At 42.6% G+C, this 24,735-nt stretch overlaps 2 protein-coding genes across 2 annotated transcripts in view; one reads left to right on the plus strand and one right to left on the minus strand.

Moving 5' to 3' along the window:
* Positions 1-1,428: 1,428 nt before the first annotated feature.
* TRH (thyrotropin releasing hormone) lies at positions 1,429-3,065 on the minus strand. The gene is made up of 2 exons (XM_062500959.1): positions 2,870-3,065; positions 1,429-2,006 (listed from the first exon to the last, which is right to left on the minus strand). Exons 1-2 carry the CDS (start codon positions 3,063-3,065, stop codon positions 1,429-1,431), a joined length of 774 nt encoding a protein of 257 aa, XP_062356943.1.
* Positions 3,066-21,439: 18,374 nt separating this feature from the next.
* The window catches only part of SEC13 (SEC13 homolog, nuclear pore and COPII coat complex component), a 225,499-nt gene continuing 222,203 nt past the window's right edge, over positions 21,440-24,735 (plus strand). Inside the window, exon 1 of the mRNA XM_062500680.1 lies at positions 21,440-21,479. Coding sequence (XP_062356664.1) covers positions 21,454-21,479 — 26 coding nt within the window. The 5' untranslated portion in view covers positions 21,440-21,453. The remainder of the gene's footprint in view (positions 21,480-24,735) is intronic.

A 24,735-nucleotide genomic window follows, 5' to 3' on the forward strand; every position in this document is an offset into this window, starting at 1 on the left:
TGCAAAGCTGACTTCTGTAACTGAGGAGGAGTTCCAAGTCAGCTAATATGTCTTGATGGTATTAAGGATGAATGTTGATGGAAAATAATACTAATTTGTTAATAAAAATAACATTCTAGCAATACATTGATGTGCTGCAACCTCTTTGAATGCAAGAAGTGATATGAGTAACCCCGTGTGCTCAGTAACTGCTTATCAATTGCAAAAATCAGTATATCTATTGCTTAGACTCATAAACAGGAAATCAGCTTCTTGTCAAGTTCTCTGTGAAGTGAGTGACAGGATTAATGTGGGTGCAGCCCAGATGGATAATTTTGTGTGTCATACAGGTTGATGATTTTGAAAGGGAGTCTATCATTCTTCCACTTCAGTAGTGAAACAATTTTACTTACAAGCATATGCTGACCACCAGCATGCAAGGAGATTGTTTGTAGAAAAATACTCTTTGATGTTGTTTTATTTAGCTTGAGTTGGTTGTATGTTCTTCACGCTATTGCAGTGTATTTGCACAACCAATAAGGACACCAGAGTTGACTATTCATGTTTATTGAACAATTAATATCAAATAAACACTTTAGATACTCTGACCACAGAAAGTAAAAACATTCCTTTGAGAGGAGAGAAATCAGAAATCTTCACTGGAGTGAAAGGATCTCTTCTTCCTTTATTGTTAAATGTCTGAGGAGAAGGCATGATTTCAAGTGGTATGACTGAAGTGTGGACACACAAGGGAGGCAATTCTAGTGTGGGCTGTACACAGTCAGAGGGGTCACAATGTGTGCTTGAGATGTTCAGGGATGCATTAACCGTTTACTCTCCATAGCCTCTTAGGTGAAAAGGGTTTTTCTGTGCCAGTTCCAAGTCAAACTGTGAAGTCACTCATTTATTTTGTTCCAGTTGAAACTGTTCCTGTCTCTCTGTAGTGCTTACTGTCTGGACAGATGATCGTGTACAAGGACTCAGGTGTCCAAAATGCTGTAATTTAGATCTGAAAACCTGGTCTATTTAATTTTCAAACAATTAGCATATGTTCTTTTTTCTCCCTCACTATTTACTGATTTCACTGATGTGAAAGGAAGCCATATAATTATTCTACTTCAGTAGCATCAGAACAGAAATTTAAGAGCCTGTTTTAGTCGTTTAGGAGCACATAGTTGGGTTATTCTGGGGTCTGGGCTCCTAAGAAAATAAGCGCTCTGCCTAAAGTGGAGGAATTAAAGATTCTCAATACTTGCCTGTTCCATTCAGATCAGTCCTTTAGTTCCTTTGCTTTAAGTGTGTGATAAAGCCATTAATGTGGATGGAAACATTAACACACTGAAAAGTAGGTGCAGAGGTCAGCAACAGGAAGCCAAAAAGGAGTGAAAGGAATCTTTTGGTGACCTGGCAGTTTACTTCACCAGATGCAAGCGTTACACAATTATTTTTTCATTCCTCTGTTTCACTCTCCCATGCTGATCTCTTCCCGGGGTGCTGACGCTTTTCTTCTACCCTGTCTCTGCTAACGTCTTCTACTAAATCAAGCAACAAGCTGCCTTTGTGACAGGTGAATGACTCCTGAAAGTTGCAGGGGCCTGTGTCATCTGAGCTGTCAGAATTCCAGTGCCTTTTTTCAGGATGCTGGAGTTTCTCACCATATAGGTCTACCTCATAATTCCAGCCTATTTTGCTAGGACGCTGGTACTTGTACATTGGATATCTTCTGCCTGGATGTTCTCTTTTGGATAACTTGTTCAGGTAGGTGAGCTGTGCCCTAGGGCTGTTAGCAAACTGATGCATCAGTGACTTTCTGCCAGGAGGATGCTGCCTTTTCAGCTCCAGATAAACATCAAGGTCATATTCTATTTCTCTCTTTCCTGGATGCTGCCTCTTCTGAATGTCTCCATAAGATGTCTCTTCCTCAACATCTCTTTTTCCAGGATGTTGTCTCTTCTCCAGATTATTTAGGTACTTTTTCCCAGGGTGTTGTCTTTTGGCAAGCCATTGTAGCAGAGGGGCATTTGATTCTGTCCAAGGAAAAGAATAACATTAATAAGACCCCATAATCCTCCCTAAGGAAGTTGTAATAGGAATTTGTGGAGCACGATCATAATCTGTTGTTCTTTGAAAGCCAAGTCAGTATTTCCAGCTACCAGTCATAACACTATTATCTCTTACTCATTCTTAAGCTCTTTTTAATATTTAAGGTCTTGGATCAACACAACCAATTCTCAGCACTGATGTGAAGAGGGAGTATGACTTTTCCTGTGGGCAATTGAGGCTAGCTTGTCTTCTACTCTGGAAAGGCCCTTTGCTCCTGTTTGCCTGCAGGCACCTCTGTGCTGTTTCTTGCAATCCCTGAGTCTGATCTTCTACTGCTGTGACTACTGGTGACAGAGCATCTACAAGGTGGGAAGTGCAGACACTGGATGTGTAGCCTCTAGCATTCCCAGCCATGGAAAAAGCCCATGTCTGTTGGGGGGTAGGAACCAGTGGATTGAGGCAGTAGGTGAACGGCAGCATCCCCACCTCGAATTTACATTAGGTACAGGATCCACCACTGCAGAATATCCTTCATGGGTCCTCTTAGAGCTTCCCTAGAGAAGTACCTGCCAGACAAGCAGGTTTTCTGTGACAGGTTTCTACCTTTTTATTATGCAGCAGCTGCTTAGTGACAGTATAGCCTTTCCTGAGCAAAGAGACCTTAGAGAAGAAAGCATCTGTGAAGAACTGTCTGTCAGTGAATTGCAGCAGCCCTCTTATCCTTCCCCTCCCCTCAGTTCCAGTGCTAAGTGTGAACATTATGACATGGAAATCATACCTTTGATCTAATGATCTCACCCAAGTGCTATGCCATCACCAAATCGTGTCCCCAGTGATATATATATACCTTTAGTAATCTCTTCTTCCTTTTCAGCTTTCTTGAGGATAGACTGAAGAATGAGGCTTTCAGATCTCTGAAGGATGTCATCCAGGGGACTTTTTCCCATGTTCTCACTCTCCTCTGGAAGGAGATGTCCCCCGTTGAAGCAAACACCACACAAGGTCAAACAGAGGAGTACCAGTGGCAGCTGGATAGATGGCATTGTGGGACATGGGTTCCTGCAACTTCCATTGGACAGAGAACAACAGGGGAGGAGGATGGAGCAAGCAAACCTAGCAATAACAGCAGTATTTCCAGACACTGAAAAACAAATATGGCACTGCTGCAGGGATTGAAGTCTCTTAGGGTCTTTCCTCATTTCTGTTACTAACCTCTCTGGTTTATATCCTCCAAAGCATATAGATTCTTCATAATTAAAACCAGGTAGTTGTTCATTTTTTCTGGCAGAATAAATATGATATGAGCTTCCTGAGGCACAGGTGATTCTCAAAAACAGTGATTTTACTCTGCCTTCTGCCAAGAGACAAACATAATTTCCACCTTGAACTCTGTACACACAAGGTACAGACATCTATACCTGCTATTTCCACCAGGCAATTTCCTTTGCTAACTGTTCATTTTAAAATGATGCTGAGATTAGCAGCACTTACATTCCACCTTCAGTTAAAGCCAAACTAAGTAATCCACTAGGTTTTTGCTATCTTTTTCTGTACATTTAAAGCAGTCATGTGCCTGGGTATTTGTCAGACTAAGAGGACAGCTATGCTCCATGGGGCAGGGAGATTTATTGCATGGAAAGAAATGAGGGAAGTACCTTATATTTTTTTTCAGAGACATAATAATAGTAATTCTATCCTCTATTACCTCTTGCCCAGATACCAAGTGTTTTTCTATTTCTTCTAGCTAGCACTGAATTCCTAACATGCTCAGGGATTTATTTTACAGTAAGCAGAGTTCCTTCAGGAGAATGGAATACATCTTTAATACTACTATAGCAGTCATTTCGCTTAATTATACCTTCAGAACATAAAAGAGATGCACAGTTTTATGAAGTCTTACAAATTTTCCAAATAGAAAATTAGTTCATTACCTTTCTTACTGTTTTTTTATCAGTTCTGATGAAATCCTTGAGTAACAGCCCTACATCACATAGGCAATTTAACTCAGAGCAATCTTTAAACAGAAATGTAGAATCTACTAAAAAGGAAATTATTTGATAAATTACCTGATTTGTAGTTTCAGATTTTTGCTTGCTGCATCTGCCAAGTCCTTTAAAGCTGTTTGTGCATCTGAGCTTCAGAGTTACCCTTTTGCTGCTGCAGGCACACGGAGTGTCCAGCAGAAGCGTTGCCGTGTGCTCTCTGCATGACTCTCATCTCTGTACTTATACTGTACTGCCTCTGGACCCTTTATGCAAACAGCTCTGAGGTAATTTAGGGGATATGATGTGGGTTTTTTTGTTTTTTTTTTTTTACTGCTCTCAGCTGCATTTTGAATGCATTTTAACATTCACGCAGTTTTCTGCTGGCCTCCATATATCCATGCTTGACTCCCAGAAATTGTTATTTTCCCATTCTCTAGAGAGATTATGTTGAATTTTATGTAACTCATCATCATAAAGAAAAGGAGGTTTTCTTTGTTTAACAAAACTAAGCTTGTTTATCCTCTATTAAGTAAGTGTTTTGGAGTAAAAGCATAGAGGTAGGTAATTAATTAGGTTAAGGAAGAAAGACAATGGCAAAAATGTAGTGGATTAGATTTAAATAAGTGTATACCATGGGTTCTTATTCTTAATGACACTATACAGTTTCTGGTTCACAGTTCCATATTTTTTTTTTGCATAGGCTTTCACAGAGATATTTTAGAATATGGGGTGCATAGCATTAAATATTTAAACATGTTTATGTTGCTGCTATGTGGTTTAAAAAGCATTATACTCTTGTAACTGGAAATAAGACTCCCTGTCTTTAACCCATCTGTCTACTTAAGACACTGGTCCACACAGTACTGCTCATACAGGCGGCACAACTGCTTGGCATTTCCTAGGTATAGTAACTCCTTAAGGTCTCTCAGGTATGACACCTGAGTCTGAACAATTACTGTATTGCCCTATAAATGAAAGTGGACATTGATGAAATGGGAAACTGCCTGGTTTCATTCTCATTAAAATCTGCTTCTTGACACTTTTGAGCTTACCTTTAGAGAACATGGGTGAAGTCCTGTGTTACAGTTGCATCCCCATGCACCCTCCTCAGCAGGTGCAAAATTATATTCACAGTGCAATGCCCAGGACTTCCAGTCTGGCCAGCTTTGACTCTTTGCTCAGACTTATTTTATCTTATTTTTGACTCATTTAGTAGAGTTTTAATGCTTTGTTTAAAGGAAGAAAGTTAAAATTTGGCACCTCAAAGGATGGGTTTTTTTCCGTGAAAAATGTCCTTTTTCTATTTCACAAGTAGAAAACTGTCTGGTTTTAATATGATAACCTTCCTTTTAGAGTTCTGCTTTTTTTTTTCCAGCTACATTTTTTGCAGTTTGATTTTCCCCACAGGTGATTTTTCTATTTGAAAGATTTCTGGAGTTTTTTTAATAAGCGTAAATGTTCTTTCCTCCCCCTCACTGCACAGTTACTCATGGCACTGAGGTGAATTCATGGGTAGAAGGGAGAGTTTGTTTTCTCAAACTCTGGAGTGTTCCAAGGTATACTTTCTTGTCTTGTCACGAATACATTGACACTGCAGACTTGCCCAGAGCTTGTGTCAGCACAGGGTTTAGCTCACAGCTGTATTTTATCACAGGTGCATCAAGTCCCTCAATCTTCTGTATCAGCTCAATTGAGGAAGTTCCTGATTTTTCTTTTAAACATTCTCAAGGGCACCCCAGCATCTCAGTGGGTTTGTAAATGTAGAAACTGGGAGGCAGACAACTTCTCCAAAACCGGAGTCAAACCCATACATGTGACCTGTGAGGACTGAGGTCTGTGCTGCTCCTCTCTCCAGCTTGCATGTTGCTTGTGTTGCTGGCTGCAGTCACTAACCATGCATCACCAGGAACTTAGTGCCTCCACTTGTGCTGAGCACTTGTCCAGCACAGTGTTGGTGTTCACCGCAATGGGGCCTTAGCATTGGGGCTGTCACTGGGCACACAGTTGGTCCCTAAGAAGATCTCAAAGGTAAATAACGAGAAAATCTGCTGCTAACCTTAGTCTCATCTCTGTTTTAGAGAATATAGACACTCACGTTTTGTGCAGTTAGTCAGCCATGACATCGTAAAGTCAGCCAGAGAGTTCTCCTTGGCAGATTTTTCAATTTTTACATCTTACTTTGGCTGCCTTGCTCTTGTCACTGTCAGAGACAAGTAATTGAAGTACATCACTTATTTTTAGTATGGTCATCCCTCCAGGAATCCTGAAATATAGAACTTGTTATGGGAACTTCTTTACCTATAGGAATAAGAAATACTCTTGTTTGGAATTAATGGTTCATTGCATTTGTTACCATTTACACTAAGAAATGCTGAATTTTATGTGGTTTGCTCTTCATCACGGATTCGTAGTGTTAGAGTTAGGAAGTGAGACCAGAATCTGTTCACTTAGAATTCCTATACTGAAAACAGGTTTGCTTTCTGGTAGAACCTCACAAGACACACATCTTTCTAATTTAAAAGGTTACTTACATGACATCTGTGTGCAAGAAGAAGAAAAATACCTCCACTGACTACTTAAGGCATCCCATTAATTGTTATTAACTGCACACTGTCACTAAGACTGTAGTTTCAATCTTCTCATCTCTTTAAATAACTTTATCCTCTTGGATATTCTCTGAATTGTATTTCTTGCAATGACTGCAAATCTAAGCTGTTCTGTCTCAACTTCCTCTTTTTAAAGTGCTGTGAATTAGGAACGACTTGTTTGCTAACAGAAATGAGAGGCAAATCAGCTCTTTTGTTTTCTCTGGAAAATGTAAAAGCATAGTTTGTTTATATCACCCCTCCCAGTTTGTTTCTTGATTGAACTACTCAGGCAGAAAATTAGGGTGATGGATATCAGTAATAGGTGGACAACTCTCTCTTTCCATGTGATCTTCTTAACATGATCCTTCCCGCATAAGAACGGGTAAATAGTTGGTCCTGAAGGAGGATGTATTGTATTTTTGTGAGAGGTGTAATTCCAGCTTTTCTTCATTTTGATTTTAATGACATCAGAATGCCAGTGTGTACAGCCACAATGATCTTTAGATTATTTATTATTAGACCCATAGTATAGTTTTACAAGGAAGGCAAGCCTTCAGGAGTACAAATCTTTCTTAGGCCTGAGGAAATGCATTCATATCTGAAAGTTTCTCTCCTCTTAGAACTAAAAAAGGGCTTGTGATCCCCCAGAACTGTCAGCTTTTCATGGCAATAGATGTCACTACAATAGAAGATATTATACCTAATCTACAAACCTTGTATTACATATTAATCATTACTGGAGGAAGGGTTCCAAGCAACTTCTAACTGTTAGTCCCCAAAATTTATTTGCAAAGTAAATGGACCTAGACAGTACTGAGTGGATGTAATGATATGTGAAGTAGGTTTTTGAAATGCAGCCTCCTGTGGTCACCACCAGTGTTAGCAGAAGTGATCCCTTTGTGTAGACATACCCAGCCAGGGGGGCTTCACTGCAGAACAGCTTATCACAGCCCAGCTGGTTTTGCTGCAAGTCATCACAAAACCAAAACCCTTGAGGGATAATGAGGACAGCTTTCCCATTCATTTTCATTAGCTGTGAATATAAAATCTAGGAAGAAAACTGAAGGTAACTCGTCTACCCTGTTCTGTTTCTTCCAGCACTGAGCTCCCACCACAGTACATCTCTTGTTGCCTAATGCAAGAGTCTGTAGTGGTAAACACTTGTTTGTGATGTGAGCTCTGAGGCCTTTTGGGGGCAAGCTTTAGTTAGAGCCAGGTGAAGGAATTGGCCTGGAGAATCCGGTTGAAATTATTAGAAGCTCTGCTGCCTGATGGTGAATGGCACTTGAAGCATGACCTGAACATGGTAAGTTCATGTAAAGGATCCCTTTTGAAGGCTGTGTAGCCTTCAATTGACACCTCCTTCTCAAAAATTCCAGAAATGGCAAAACCTTCTGCTCTGACTGTAAGCCCCAGAGTTTCATAGTTTTGCAAACATAAAAGTGTTGAAGCTTAATTTTTTTAATTCATTGAAACGAATAGAAAACCCTTTGGGGAAACTTAATATATGAAGAAATTAGGCTTTCTGGTTTAGATAATGAGTAGGATGGTTATTGAAGGAGATTGAGAACATTTATTTCTTTGTGAGGAAGCCCTTAATAGAATTACTGAGTAAATTCCACATAGAACATGTACACCGCTCACCTCATTAATTTCAATCCAAAAAGGGAACTATTATATTAGAAGGAAAGGGCAGTATCCCACATAGCATTAAAACTGTTGCCAAAAGGTATATAAATAACATGTTGATTGTTTGGGTTAAATAGTTTTATTGTTCCATGAGGAAGCAAACCCAAAGCATTATGACATTAATGTCACGTATTGGTTTACTGACAGATTTTTCAATATTAAACAGCATATTATGGAGCCAAAACTTGACAGGCTTAATTGTATGCTTAAGAGTCAGACTAACTCACAGTTTGTTCCTTCTGGGATGGTGGCAATTTGGAATTAAGGATCTCAATAGATTCATTGTAGTGGTTCTTTATTTTGTAATTATCCACAAGGTTTATGCAGGGCCATTTCTATAGTTTTCTAGTCAAGAGAACCCTGTGATTTGGGAAGAAATTGGCCATTGACAGAAAGAATATTTCTGTGCCCTTTTTCTTGTTTCAGGCACAGTCCAGGATCTTTCAAACCAAATAATGAACAAGCATGACTAAATGAAACGAGCATTTCACTAAATGAAACAAGCATGACTCTATGCCTCCAAGCACCAAAAAACCTCCAGCTGCCCAGCTTCTTGTTTTTTCACAGCTGTTAATGACAGAACTCAAGATCTTGTTCACTTCCAACAGGGATTTAGCCATCAGATGAAGCAAATTTACAGAGCAGTTCACCTTGCCAAAATACTATGTTTGAACTGGGGCAAGTTTCATTATGTAGCAAGAACAGATTTGGGGAAATTTGATTTGGGATGATAGAAAACATTCAGCTTACTTTTCAGAAGTAATTCTGGTTCACACTTGTCAGGTACATGGCAAAGTCAGTTGGGTGGTTGTAGATAGATCACTACTTCCATAGAAATTAAAGAAGTGGCATGGTTATGTGTTTGCTCTGTGCCTGTCCCTTACACTCACTGCTAATACATAAGAATTATGACAGAGAAGCCATAACTGGGTACAAAGAGGTGGAAATTTGTAAGATAGAGTTGCCAAGAGATTTAGTGCTTAGTTTGGTGCTAAGTGTTTGAAAGTGCTGGTTTGGATTTTGAAGTCCACAATCCTAAGCTTGCAGCCAGTCCAGCACTCCTGTCCAGTTCACTAGGAGCAATCAGCACAGAGCATTATCTGGATAGTCTGCCTGCCAGTCCTGGCTGGTTCAGTTGTCAGGTACAAGGCTCGAAAGCTCCTGAAGGCTTGACACACATGGTGCATGCCCAATGGGAATTGGAGAGCACAAGTAAGAAGAGGGTGTAAAAGCAGAATGAAAAGTTCCAGAACTGTCCCTTGTGCCTGACTGTAGAACATTGTCTTCTCCAAATTTAGATATTTCTATAGCAGCTTTTAAAATTAAAGAAGTGTGTATCTTATTGTTGCTTTCAGATGTAAAAGACACCTGTTCATCTGTACAAATTATTCTGTAATGTGAACTCAGGCCTGGCTTTAAGGATGCAGCACAAATGTGATTTACCCTTGTCTATGGTGATCTGCTAAGAAAAGGAAATGGGCCCATGGCAGGACCACCTCAGCAAGGCAGATGTGTTTGTGCCTACCTACACACAACCTCTGAGAATAGCACTGCTACTGGAAGAGAATCCTGGAGTCAGATGTAGAGGGGAATTTTGAACAGGACCCTAACTAACAAAGTTAACTTCTGGTACCAGTCACATCAGCCGACCTGGTTTAAATAGGTGACAGTTCAGATATTGCTCCTTCTCCTCAGGTGTTCCTGTGTACCTGTGCTGATGAATGTGTGTTGTTCTGGATTTTACTAATGAACTGTTCTTGTCTTTTTTTCTAGTCCCTTTATTTATTTAATAGTTACTCTTATTTGGTCTACTCATTTTGTGAGGGCTTAAATTTGCTGACCTGCAGTAAGATTAGACATTTTATATTTTCAGTTACGGATTTTAAGAGTCCTGTAGCACAGGCAACAGTGAAGATCAGAATCCTGTTGTGGTAAGTACTATGCTGAAGCAAAATCTGAAACTGTCTTCCCAAGAGGGTTAGAATGAAGTCCAGGTGTCTGTGTATGCACCTTCGTGTCCACCTACACCTATTATACATCTACACATGCACCTGGAGGTGTATGAAATGATGAAGTGAGACGGTGGAGTAACTATGTCTGTTGTGTTGGCCATAAATATGATATTTCAATAGGCTGGGTAGCTGTAAATCAGCATCAAGCTAATCAGGGCCAGGTTACAGTTGATTTGTGAGGTTTGCTGCAGTGTTGCAAAAGAAATGTGAAAAGAAAGAGGATGGGCATTTTATCCTAGCACAGATTTCTTCCCATGTGTAAGAAAAGTCTTCTAGGAAACCTGGTCACTTGCCATTACCAGCAGGATGGAGGCGTGCAGGTTTTGCTGTTTGGTTCCAGCACAGGCCATTTATAGGAAGGTCTTAGCAAATAGTAATGATACAGTTTACTGTTTCTGGTATTGTCCATTAGTCCCACTGTGTCTGCAGAACATGTGGCTACTGGAATTTTTATTCCTGTTGCTTGCAACCATTACTGATGATACCACTAAAACTGTAAGGTCTTACTTAGAACCCAAGCCTTCGCTGTAGCAAAGCTATATATTTGTGGCACCAGAGGTGTGGCTACAAGTCAACTGGGAAGTGCTACATCCTGTACTTGACTAACCAAAAGCCATCAGAGATCTGGTATGCTGCCATGTGTGCCTTGTGCAGAGCACAATAGGTTGGGAGTCCTTTCTTTGCTGGGTTGTTTGAATTTCCTGGGGGCTAATATTCACAGAGTATTCACTCAATGTAGAATTGAGAATGTTGAGCTCCCCTGCCCATAGTGCACAGTCGTTTAGATGAAGCTTGATGTGCAAGTGAGAGACTTGGAGGGGGAGGAAGAAACTCTCCACAACCAGTTGTTCAAGTAAGACAATTTTCATATTCTACTATGAGCTACATAATGACAATGACCTTTATCTAATTTGCATCCTTATAACTTTCATAGTCATTGTAATAACAATAGACTCTTCCATGGGTGCTTAATGGGTTTGTTTACAAGCAAACAGCATAAACTGAGAATCAGTAGGTAGTCAGATGCCATTTTGGGGGCAGGGATTGTAATTATTGGACAAATACAAGACATTGTCCTTTATGGGACAATAAAGGCATGTATGTGGTCAGCAAAGTATCTGCTGAGACCAGGAGTAGTATTGATTTTTAGAAATGGCTTCTGTGATCATCTCATATATTTCTCTTCACATCAGCCCAGCTGGCAGACTCTGTGCATCACAAGGGAAACTGAATGAACATGTAGCACTGGAGTAAAAGTTCCTTGAGTCATTTAACACCTGCTTCTGCTGAGAAGACTGTGAGGCACAAAGCCTATATGCCTCTCAGGTTTTGTGTCATTCTCTTCCCCTGAGTGTTTTCAGCTAAGACTGAACATGAGCAAAGATACATTTAAAAGTAGCTGGAGAATGGTTTGCAGATGCAAACTACAGCATGTATGTTGTATTTTTATAAGCACCAAGCTGGGAGACCACATGGTTATTTGGTTAGAATGGTGTTTGAGAGCTGAGCTGATTTTATTTCTGTCTCTTCCACTGAATTTCTCTGTGATTATCAGTGACTCATTGAGGCAGTAATCCAACTGTAGTTAAAATCAGAATCAGACTTTTCATAGATGGTAACTGGAATTAGGTAGACCCTTAAATATCTGAGTTTTGTGTTCTCTGTCGACAAATAAGCTATAGTGATACAATACAGTGAATTTTGATGCTTGTGACATGCTTTAAAAGTCACAAATCATGACAAGAAAAGTAAAAATTGTTATTTAAGGTTGGTTGGGGATTTTCCTATGGAGCAAGTAGACTTCACCAAGCCCAGTGGGCCTGGCATACAAATTTAAATAAAGAAAATGGTGAATAGAAAACTCATGTTTAATTGGACTCTGGTGAAGCTTTGATGTGGTTGATTGTGACAAGAACACAATTGTATATCATACATTTATTAAATATCAGAAATTTCACATTATTCTTTCTACAAACTGCTGATGCCTTTAATTAACAACTTTCTCCTCCGGATTTCTGTCTTACCTTGTCAAAGCTGCTATCAGATTTGAAATGTTCTATGTTGACACCTAAATGGTGTGATGGAATTCTAGAATGCACTCCTGGAATGGCTGGTGATGGTCTTCCTTGAATGTGGTACAAGAGAATGCAGGGTTTGGAATTTCTTCCAAAGGATGAAAAAAGGACATTAATAAAAGCAATTATTTTGTTAAATTTCCTCTGTGGTGATCTATAGGTAACCTATCAAATGCTTACAGATCTAGAAACTGTTAAAAAAGTAAAACAACTAGAAAAGTGTAAAAAACCACTCTTGGGAGCTGCTTTCAGACCTGCATTTCTATGAGTGATTCAGAGACCATCATGAAAGATGCAAAGTTAAAACTTTCATAACATAATATTTTATAGGTTTTATTCAAAAATATTACCCAGTATTTTGACATTTGACATAGCTTATCAAGACAAAGAAGCTGACAGAGTGTTTTTAAAATGCTTTCTGGATGATCTTGACAATAATCTGTGGTTATTTCTGAGCTTCTGCTGTTCATGTTGAGTAAGTGAAGCTTAGTTCTTATTGCTTGGGCAAATTATGAAAATGCCACGGATTGTCTGATAAGTAGGTAGTGCCTTTGATCACTAGTTGTACTTACAAACACATTACCACTGTCATTTGGATAATAAATTATCTCTATGACAACACTAGGCTAATCCGATTGACCTTTTACAACTACTTGTGCTTTTATTGAAAAACAGTAACTCCATCTTCACTGGAATCACTTTCAGTTCCCCTTAGGGCCAGGTACAGAGCAAAGCAGTTGTATGGGATGGAAGAAGGCATGTACCAGTTTTCTTTACTTGAAGATACATAGCACGGGTCAATACAGTCTGTATGGAGGAGCTGGAAATCACTGCAAGGTGAATGCTAAGTTGAGGCTTCCTGTGTCTGTGAGTGTTGCATAGTTCAGCTGGAACTGTGCTGTATTAAGTGTTTCACATCTCTACCTGAAGTTTGCTTCTATCAGCGATGGTCCAGCTGCTCTTTAGGATGGTGCAATGAAAAGAATCTGGAAACTTCAGCCCAACACAATTGACCTGTCCTTAGTTCTGAATGCCTTTGTCACCTCCCTGATGGACAGGAGGAGCTCTGATCTATTTAAGTACAAGATCTTCACAGAATTCTGCAAACTGAAAAGTTCTGTACATCCCTTATAATTTCTGCATATGAGCACATCACCTCAGGTCTTCCAACAGTAAAAACGTTTTTTAAGGCTCCTACATCAGACTGGCATAAGACCTTGTGTAAATTGAAGAACAGAGATAATCTTGCAGAGATCCACTTAAGTGTTTATACATCATACATTTTTGTTTCCTCTCTGTAGTGTGAGATGGGTGCCTAACTTAGAAAAAACTTGTGTGCAAGAGTACCAAGAAAAAGTTAAATTCTCTACCTAAAGTGCTAGAACTCCAGTGTTGATGACAGGTAATGAGGATTTTGCCTTCTAGAAGCAAAACTTAGCATCCCTCTACAGTGGCTATAACTTGTTAGTTGCTGATACCCTCAAGATTAGCTTTACCTTGGTGTTAAATAGAGCATTCCATATAGCATAGTAAAATGGCAACAAATCCAGAGAGCTGAGTCTTGCAGGGAGCAGTTTCTGACATGCAGGCTGCCTAGCACTGGCATTAACTCAGTCCCAGCCAGACCCAGTACAACAGTGATTATAGAGGAGCTCTAAACTATATGTAAAGAGGGTTCTGAGTTAGCTTGTTCTCTTCCTGGTTTGGATAAAGAAGCTAGTTTTGCCAGTCAAGTCAGGTGCAATGTTCTCACATTGTAGCAAAGTGAAATTGCAAGGTTATTAAATCCTTTCCAGCCTCAGGTAGCTACAGACCACTTCATTATAATGTTAGTGGTTTACCATAGCAGAGAGTTTTGGTACCTTAGGAGGTAAAACACTATCTGATTACACAGTAGATCCTGGTTTATTTGGACTTCTGCTTCAGAATATGGACTACAAGGTGATATAGTCCGGACCTTCCTACTAAATAATTTAGCAGACTACAAGTTCTGCAGACTACAAGTTTTATTACCACTAACTTCTGCTGTTCAGAGTTCTCAGCTTCCTGACAAATTGACAACACAAAAAATTAAAACCAATGCAGTGCAATGAATTTACAGTTAAGTGGTGACAATTTCAAAGGGTTATTTTCCCATTTAAACACGAAGTAGTCAGGTTTTCTCAAGTATTTGTTGTCTTGGTCACTTTAGTCCTTTGAAAATCCGACAATGTATTGAATACTGGTACTGTCCAGTACAGTGTTACAGACAGTACCAGGTACTGTCCTCTTTTTCTGGCTGTGAGGGCAGAAGCAGAGCCCTACTATAGCGTGTGAATCAACTTCAATTCTTGAAATTGTATCGATGTAGAGTAAGTTTGTCATTGTAGCAAATTTAAGTGCTATCTCCGTGGAACCCAAGTGAAAAAAGTAAATTGAGTAATATTGTGTCGTCTTACATGATATCACCAGAGACTGCGAAAAGGTCTTTGCTCATTTCATGTTTATCTACTTCAGAAAATGTATTAATGCCTGAGCCATGAAAGGAAATCATCTGTGACTGTGTGAGTGGGGGTAGCAGCTGCAAAGGGGCTTCGGGTCCCAGCTCAGGAGGTGCAGGTGTAAATGCCAGAGTGGCTCCTGGAGGGTCAGATGGGGAAGTTTCCGTAACACTGCTCAGAGGGTTGTACCTGCAGGTGCTGCTGTGCTGTTCAGAGCCCAGTGAGCCAAAAGGAAGCTGTAGCCATCCTATTATCTTTAACTGATATAAAGTAATACTGTCCTTGTGTTATTGAATTTTCAGCATCCAAATGATGGTGGAAATTTTCCAGCCAGATGTGTTTTCTCCAGGGTCCTTGCAGATATTTCTAATGAATATGACTGTCTGAACAACTTTGTCTCGATTTTGTTGCAATTCTCCTGGTGCTCAGGAGTGTAAGGGTTTAGGCTTGACTTGTTCAAACTTGTATTTTTATTACTGCAGTAATGTTAACACAAACCCTGTAGCCTATCTAGCAATGAGAACACAGCACAAATAACAAACAGCTCCAACTAAAGAAAAACAATCAATGACCATTTAGGTGCTTCTGACTGAACAAGATGTCTTTAATTTAAATCTCACATCTCATATAAGACTTGAAAACAAGAACACTCTGACTTCCTAATTTGGCTACTGAAGAGCAAAGAAAGAAATTTGAGTTGTTTGGCCAGGTAACATGTATGCTTCTACCAGGGGTCTTCAGCAGGGGAGCATTTTTCCTTTGGGCATCTGTCACAGGGAACAAACTGCCTTTAGGGGACCATAAAGACTGGGAAGAAAACTAAAATACTCGGTTGGTGACCCTGAAATTAAGCAGCAGTTGGTGATAATTTTCTGATTTTTTTCTTCATTCAAAGAACTCACTAGTTTTAGAATTAATTGGTGGTGTAAGGGTTGGAGCACAGTCACACAGCTGGAGGTCCTGAGAGTAGAACTGGGGCAACTGGTGTTAGACCAGTGTCATCTATGTCACTGTTAACCATAATCAGATCTAATTGCACTTAACGGCTGAAAAGACAGTGTCCTTCCTCTTTCTTCCTGTCCACACTGCTCCAAATTCTTGCTTGCATAAATTGTAGGGATTGCTCAGCCCCAGTTGATTTAATTCAGCATACTGATCAGATGGATCAAGAAGGGTCAGAATTTGGCACAGAGCTAGACGTTCCCATGACAAAGACTGAAATGATAGTCTGCTTTCATCCTGATGTAATAAGACCTGCTTCTCAGTGCAAGTAATTCTAGGATGGCAACAAATAGTGTTGTTGATCGTTGCTTATTTTGTCAAGGGTGGGAGTGGTGTTATCTGCCTTTTTAGAAAGACCTGAATAAACTGTATGTATTAATATTAGGAATTAAAAGCCTCTTGCATTTGCTACTTACCTCAGCCACAAAAGGTTGCCAGGTTGCTCTCATAATTATCAGAAAGTTAGATCTTGTGTGGAAATAAAAGCCAAAGTGATTAAGAGTTCATTTCCAAAGTAAGCAAAGATTACAAACTTGTTTGTTTTCTCACACCTGCTCTGCACTTCAGCAGTACAATATAGCAAGGCATAGTTAATGCACTTTCCCCCAAAATTATTAATGCGCTCAAGGGAATATGATCAGCTGGGGCTTTGGAGATCACAACACCATTTGCCCAATTATACCTAATGACAACACATTGTTCCAGCAAAATGTCTCTATTCTTTGGTAGGTTGCATTTCCTTCCAGCCTTTTACCTATTGATCCAGTAGTACCTCATGTAGACAAAACTTCTTTGTTGGCAAGTCATGTTTATGAGGCCAGAAAAGTCTTTTATGTTACATTTTTAACATCTGACCAAGTCAGTGAGAGGAAAAGCTTCTTGTATGGAGCATGAAAAATTGTTGTGATTTTGTAAAACAAAGAAATAAAACAAATGTCTATATGTTTTGGGCTATACAGATAGTTAATGTTCTGTGTTCACTACTTCGTTGTGTACTTTCTGCTTTGATGTCATAAAGCATCTTAAACTATGTCTGCATTACATAGCCCTTAGAGTAAATGATCACTTTAATCTTGTAAATCTTGTACTCTGAGTAGGTATATATTAATTTCATTACAGAAAATGAAATGTTTGCTCAGCAAAACTGCAGCATCATGAAGCTCAAGGCATATTTACTACTTCTTATTTATTTATTTATTTATTTATTTATTTATTTATTTATTTATTGGAAGTGGAAGGACTTGAAGAAAGCTGGTGAAATTATGTATCCCTGACCAAAACACTTAAAACATTTTTGTGCTTGCTGTGAGCATTCATGATGACAAATACAGGCTGATGAGTAAGGGCAGGGTTGGATTCTGATTGCTCTCACAAATGGTCTCTCTAGTTATTTTTTTTAATAGTTGTAAACTGTAACAAAAGAAATAGGTTTTTTTCAAATGCAGAACTGTATCATGGTAGCTCTATTATCATTCAGCACTTTCTAGTTGGATTACTGCTGTGGTCTCCAGACCCCCTGGAGTTTAGTCTTTAAAATTTTCAACCTCATCCTTATTGCTGTCCTTCCTTCCAGCATTTCTCCTGAAGTGCTTTCTTTATGCTGGCCTTCTTCTTGTAAGAACCTCCTATTTTGTTCTCACAAAGGTTCTTATCAGTAAATTGAGCTGGGGGAGTATACATGGGCTTTGTACTTCCCTTGAGAAGCCTGAAAGCACTGAGTCGGAGAAATGCAGCTGAGTGCACTGCTCACTGCTTGAATCTCTTTTGTCTCCTCCACAGCCTTCATTTTCTGTATGCATCCTCAGAAAGATGGCAAACCTGGCAGTTTTTACTTACAGGAAGACATGAAAACATGTCTTTTCTCTCCCAGTGTATTAGAACCGGGAGTTTAGCATTCAATGTCACAAAGAGAGAAACTCATTATGGCACCAAATCACTCCTCCCAAGCTGTCTAAGTATTGATCTTTGTTCTTAAGTAAACCCTGCAGTTAATCATAATTATTCTGAGACATCTTGTTCCAGTGACTGGATCCATAATGACTTTGATGGCCTCCTGCAGTGTTTTCCTGTCATTCCTTGGGACCTCTCTGTCACCTGCTGTTCTTCCAAATCCCAGTGCAATAACTTGCTGCAGTGGTGAGTATGCTGTCTGCACCTTCCCACTCACTCAAGAGTCAGCCCGGATGAGATGAGGCCTCGGATAAGAGTGTTCATAATCAATGTCCATGTGAACTGCACACTTTTCCTTACACTGTGGCAGGGAGATTTCCACCCCCCCCCGCCCCCGCCATGTCACAGTAGTTGGGCCTAATGCCCATAGGATAATTGTCATGAACCTGCCTTTGAGCAGAAATACAGATAAATATCCAAGTTCCCCTTCTCATACAGAGGCTCAGAGCACACCTGTCAGAGCAGTGAGTCCAGGGGCTCCCTGAGGGATGGAGGACCAGGAGGTGAGTGGCCACAAGGTAGGCAGGGCAGGGGCCTCCCGGTGCGGCACCTGAGGACACAGCTGTGTGCAGGGCAGGGCTGACGATGGCAGCCAGATTCAACCAGAGCATCAGGGCAGTTTGTGATGACAAGGTCCATCCAGGACATCAGTCCATGGGTCAGGGTCATGTCCAGTGACAGTAACCAGGGTTAACTGTCAAGTGATTGCCAGGCAGGTCCATAGATTCAGGGCAGATGGTCTAGGCTAGGCAGACCTGGCCACAGCCTCTGGGCCTCTCCTGTTGATCCTGCTCAGGTGCTATGAGTGGCATCTCCTCCTTTGGAGACTTCTGCCTTGCCAGCTGTGCTATGACGCTCAGCTCCTGGCTCTCCATGGTTTATTGAGTAGCTAGCCCTTTCTCTCCTTCTCCCATTGTAAAACATGCAGCTTGGGGATGGGAAGAAATCTGAGCAGTCAGACAATTTTAAAGATTGAGTTGCAAAACAGAATAGTGCTGTGTTGCCTACTGACCCAGAGTTTGACATATGCTAATCTTAAATAATTTCTGAATCTTTCTGATAGACAAGACAGAAAGCCTTGGTCATTCAAAAATTGCCAAAAAAGAGTGTGAGTTTTCCGTGGGGCTTCCTAAGTTTTTCAGGGATGTAATTTCTTCTTTTTATACTACTTTGGTGGTGGTCCCAGCTCGGTCCCCGCCCGGCCCCAGCTCCTCTCACCTGGCTGGGGCGCTGCTGCCCCCTGCCGGAAGCACCTGTCACCGCGGGGCCGTGCGTGCGGGGTGCGGGACTCTGCCCGGGGTGTCCCCAGCTCCGCCCGGGGTGTCCCCGTGCCCAGCCCTGCCCTATGTTCAGCCTCTGCGAGCGCAGCCGCCACGCGTGTGACACCTCTGCCCTCGGGTCTGACTGCTGGGCACCCCTTGAGGTTTCGCAGTTCGAGGTGTGGTTGCCCGTAGGCAGCGTTGTGTTCCACTCGCTGCTGTGGGTGCCCATCGGCAGTCGTGGGGTGCACGGGTCGCTGAAGTGGGACCCGGGGAGTCCAGGTGCTGTGAAGTACCGACAGTGCTGGGTAGAAGAAGGAGATTGCATACAGTCGGTTTACGTGCCTTACCAAGGGGAAAAGCTGTCCAGGGTTTCATTCCTGTACAACACTGGGAATCCAGGGCAGTCCAGGCACAGAACAAGGACACGTGCTGGTGCACACAGAGAAGCTGTACAAACCAGCTGTGGGGCCCAGGTGTTCCTTGCCGATGTTGACCACTATGCTGGGCTGGACTTGTGCCCTCTGAGCCTCGGGTGCCCTGTACCTGGATACTTGAGAAGGGTGTTTTTAATACAGCACCTCCATCTGCAGTGGGAGTTGATCACACTTACCTAGCTCAAGAGCCATGATATAAGGCTGACTTTCTTGGAAATGCCATATGGAAAAGACAAAAAATTTTTACTATTTGCATGAATTGCTTTTCTTTTATTAACTTCTTTGCATTGGAGCAGTTACAAGAGACAGAGCATATTGAAAATGGAAGTGTATTTTTCATTATATTATTGCATTATACCATTATCTAGAGAGTAAAATGTATTCATCAAGTTAAAATGAGCAGCAATTTCATTGAAGGCTCCCTAGAATTTCTGGACCATGAGAGCAAAGCTGCAGCAATTTAGCCACAGGAGCCAGAAAATCAAATGACAGCCCCTTTAATACTTAGCTGGGAATATGCTATTGCTCTGAGATACCTGAGGCTGGAGTGTCTGCTGTGGTACAAATGCATGGATTTTACCTTTTAAGGACATTTCAAGCCATAGTAACTATTCAGAGCCAACCCTAGCATGACTGTCCTTTCCTGCTCCTTTGACACAAAGGTCAAGCCAAGGGTGTTTGGCAGCGGGAGGTGGGTTTTCCCTGCTCTTTGGAAGCCTGTGTCAGGGCTGAGAGCGCCATGACTCCCCTGTGGGAGGGTGTCGGGTCCTCAAGGCGAGGAGCCACACATGAGAGCTCATCCGGAGCTGTGCCCGAAGGGGCCGGACTCAGCGGGAAGAGGCTTCGGGAGACGGAACAGGTGAGAAGAGAAAAACCGTGTTTGGAAGTGCGAGGAGGCCCCCACCACCCCAGCACAGGGACCGAGATCCACCCCCAGCGCCGCCCGCAGGAGGGGCCGGGCCAGGCCGGGCAGAGGCCCCGGGGCGGGGAGCGGGAGCGACCCCGCCCAGCCCGCACGTGACCGGGGCAGCCGTGCTTGGGCGGGTCCCCAGCGCGCATGCGCATCAGAGGCGCGTCCTCTCGCAGGGCCCGCCCCTGCAGGTGACGCCACCGCGCGCGTCCGGCACTACCCCTCGCGCGACGTCACGCGGCCGGGCCGGGCGGTGGCGGCGGCGCGCGGGGATGGAGCGGCCGCCGCTCGGCCGGTGAGTGACCGCCGGACCGCGAGATCGGGAACGGAGGGTGAACGGCATCGGGAACGGGGCGGGATAACACCGGGAACCGCGGGACGGGACCACGCCGGACCGGCCCCGGGTGCGCCCATCACGAGCGTCTCACCCGCCCCAGAGCCGCCGCTCGGCCGCGCTCTCTCTCGCCGCCCCCGCTCCTGCGGCCGGTTTAGGTCCCTCTGGCCGAGTCGCGGCCCCGCTGGCTCGCTCCCTCCGTTCCGGGCCGTCGTCCGGGGCGCAGGGCCCGGGCTGCGCGGGGCGATGTCCGGCCCGGCGGTGGCGAGCGGCCCCTGCCGCCTCCTCCACCATCGCCCCGGTCCCCGCAGCTCCCCCGGCCCCTGCCGGGGCCGCCCCACGTGTATGTGGCCGGTGCTGGGGGTTCGCCAGGCGCCGCCGCGGCCCTCGCGCTGGTTTGGGGGAGCTGAGGCGTGTTCGCTTTCGCTTCACCCGTTCCTGCTCGCCTTGGCTGCCTTTGATAAGATCGTTAAGGCACGAATTATTTCATGGCGAGCTCAGAATTTGCCGGCTTAAAAGCAGGTTGTCAGTGACACGCCTTTGAAGTCTTTAAAGTGACACGTCTTTAAAGAACTTAAGGTGTAAAGCAGCAGCTTCGAACCTTTACGAGTGCCAAAATGCACGAGACTTGGAATTGACACCGTGTTTGTGACTTGCGTGCAGCTGCTGTCACTGGCGACACAGAGGTACCTGGAGTGCATTAGTGACAAATGCAGTGGCCCGCAAAACTCCCATGGTGGGTGGAGGCATCACTTTCACTAAAAAACTCTATCAATAGGGAAACTTAATGAGGCTTCTTGGTGGGTAGGACTTGTAAAGGTGTGAACTGAAGATAAAGATCTGAGCGGAAGGTAGGGGAGGAGGAGAAAGAAGAGGGTAGTGTAACTTCCACTGCATCAGTAAAGAGTGTCCATCATCCACAAACCTTAAAATCAGGTGTTACTGAAGGTTGGAAAACCTTAGTCCAGGCTTCTGGTGTGGTCACTGAGGTAGCGATGCCTTGACCTCAGCCAGTGCCACTGGGTTCTCCTCAGCCCGGGGAGTGAGCGCTGCTGTCCCTGATGCTCACCACTGACTCTGTCTTACTCAAGATTAACATGTGGCAGGTGACTCCACGTTTGATCACAGTCCTTCTCTTAGGTTAAATTCTTTGTCCATCTGGAAGTGTCTAGAGGCAAGGAAGGCCCACTGAGTAGGTGTACTCACTGGAATGGCTGTTTCTGTCTAGGTGCCAGGAGGGACTCTTCCTTCTCTTGTCTGGGGACAAGCTTGCAGCACTTGTGCCGCTCAGCAACTCTGCAGCTGCACAGGGTTCTGGCAGCAAATAAACAAGTTTGTTGGACCTCTGTGTCCACTGTGTCCAGTTTTGCTGCCTGATAAATCCACCCAGCTGGTCTGTAAGCCATTCAGTATATGGAAGCAAACTGAAAACAGAGAAAGATCTACTTTGTGTGGAATTTGCTTTAGAAAGAAATTGGCACTCCAGGTTCCATAGAGTTTAGGGGTTTTGTCTCTTTATTTTTAGAGGGGGGCTCCCCCCCTCTATTTACCACATAAAATTTGCTGAGTTTGGTTTTCTAAGCAGTTCTGTGTCATGGTTTGAGCTGTCTCACATCTTATTTAATCATAGATTAAATTCCTGTAATTAAAACCTATGTCTGATTCAGATACAAAACAAAAATCACTGGAAGTCTACAGTTTTTATTTCTGTGTCTTTAGAGAGGTGCATTCTGCAGGAAATGGGTTGTATCTAGCAAGTCAGCTCCTACACTGCTTGGATGAATGGCCTGTTCCTGACTGAGCTGGCTACTGTGGCTGCTCTGGAGTCAGGCAAACCTTGTGTTAGTGTTTCCTCTGGTCTTTCTGAGAATTGTTTTTAAACCATTCAAAAAGACTTGGTGTGATAATATCTTGGACTTGGTTTCTAGGAATTTTTGCTTAGAGCTCTTGGGGAGGAGTCTTCCCTCTCTCTTTGCTTCCCCAGCACATTTACTGGTGTGGCATGTTCTCTTCAGGTGGTTCTATAGCTGTCTGCCAGTGAGAGCTGGACTTTGGCACCTGGATTTACTGAGTGCAGGGAGTTTCTCAGGTGAGCTGGCCGGTTGGCTGCATCTTGATACACCTGGAGTCTCCTCACCCCTAAATACAGGAGTGGTTTTTGGTGTGCCTCTCCCCTAAGGCCTGCTGAGTGCTGCTTGGCACAGAGGTCGTGCACTCTCCATGAGGGCTGGAGCTCATGGGGACTTGTGTTACCTCTCCGGAGCCAGGAACAGGGTTGTGTCTCAATAGCAAGACTTGGTTTAAGTGGTTTGTAGGCAATGAGCCCTGGGTGGCCCAGGTGACTTCCGAGGTCCCTTCCAAGGTCAGCAAATTTGTGAACTCAGCACAATGTTTCTTAGAGGATAAGCCATTGTCTCTGGGAAGAGGGAAGATGGCTGAATGAAATGGAACGTGAAGGTGGCAGGCTAGACACGCATGTGTTGTTTGCACTTCTTAGAAATTCAGTATTCTGCTGTGATTAAACACTTAAAATACTTAACTACCCTAAGCAGTTGAGGCCCTGGATATTGTCACAGCACAATGAGCTGATTCTTTGGGCTTGAATTTAATCTCCAAATTCTCAAAATTTTTCTTCCAGCCAAGTGTGTTTAGGAAAAAGGAAAGAAGGAAACAGGCAATTGTGTAGAGTTTTTGCAAAATGTAATGTCTTTGTTCTTTCAGAAGCATTTTATGGTAATGCAGATCTCGTTTACCCTTTTTATTTATAGAGAAGAATCCTATTCATGTATCAAAAATACAAAACATTTCTATCAAAGTAAGATTGAGAATTTTGATTTGGAAGCTAGATCTGACACACCATGTGAAATGCAAACACAGAACAGAAGGTCTCTGCCCCCAAAAACGTTACTTTCTACTAACTTAAATCCAAACCTGAGAAATTCAGAAGTTGGCCACCACTGGTGAACATTTATGCTATGCAGGTACCCCCTGAGTATGTATTTTATGCACATTCTGTGTTGGGGCCTCTGTTACGCTCTGTGTTGGTCCTTAACGGCATAATTCTTTAGTCTGACACTGGTCACACAGGCACTCCTGTGGGAAAATAGCCAGTGAACATCAAGGTGTTTGGTGAGCTGGGAAGATTTGTCTGAATCAGGACAATCTGTGATGTGGTATAGTGTTGCATGTTCTGATATAATCAAATGTTATTTGAATGCTTAGAGGATTTCCCTTCTTGAGATAATTTATTAGGTTAAAGTAGTCAGAATATGAGGTAACTTCAGAGGCTGCTTCTGATTTTAAATATGTCAAAGCTAGCAGAAACCTAGTGTTTTAAATGAGTTAATTCTTTTCTCTGAAGGAGACTCTAAATATGTGTGCTGTTTTATTGTTTATCGTGTATTAATGGTGTTTTTTATTGTGCTTGTTAATTTTGGCAGGTCTTTCTCCTCTACAAAGAAGCTTTGTTGCCAAGATTTACTCTAAAAATGACTTACAGTACTGACTACAGATGTCTGCAAATGTAGAAGCTGATAAATCATATCTTCTTCTCTCCTCTGACTTTCCTGTTTCCTGTGGAATTTATACTTCAAAATTTTTTTAAGAGTTAGACGTCTGTTGATCACTTTTGGATTGCAACTGTGAGCATATCTATGCAAAGAGATGAGCTACCCTGAGCACTTTTGAGGTATGTAGGCCTGCTGTGACTATTGAAAGGAAAGGGTATCTGATTAGGGCAAAGAGAGCTCTAGGTATACATATTCTCAGTTTAGGCTGATGTGCACCGTCTTGTGTGTTTTTAGCAGTAGATTATACGTGTACACAGTGAGGCTGTAGGTGCACCAGAATACCCAGCTGGCACTGTATGGAGGGCAACCTTGATTGAGTTTGCTGTGGGACTACTCAGAAGATTGTCTTGAAAAAAGCTGTATTGACTGCTCACCCATTCAGTTCCTAAATACCACCACAGTCTGCAGAAATTTTCTTCTTCG

The sequence above is a fragment of the Cinclus cinclus genome, chromosome 12 (genome assembly GCF_963662255.1).
Source record: "Cinclus cinclus chromosome 12, bCinCin1.1, whole genome shotgun sequence".
NCBI lineage: Eukaryota > Metazoa > Chordata > Aves > Passeriformes > Cinclidae > Cinclus > Cinclus cinclus.

Coding starts and splice junctions, on each gene's coding strand:
- TRH (XM_062500959.1), bottom strand. CDS start 3,065: ATGCCATCTATCCAGCTGCCACTGGTACTCCTCTGTTTGACCTTGTGT. Junction 2,007..2,869: donor GGAAGAAGAGATTACTAAAG/GTATATATATAT, acceptor TTCCTTGGACAG/AATCAAATGCCCCTCTGCTA.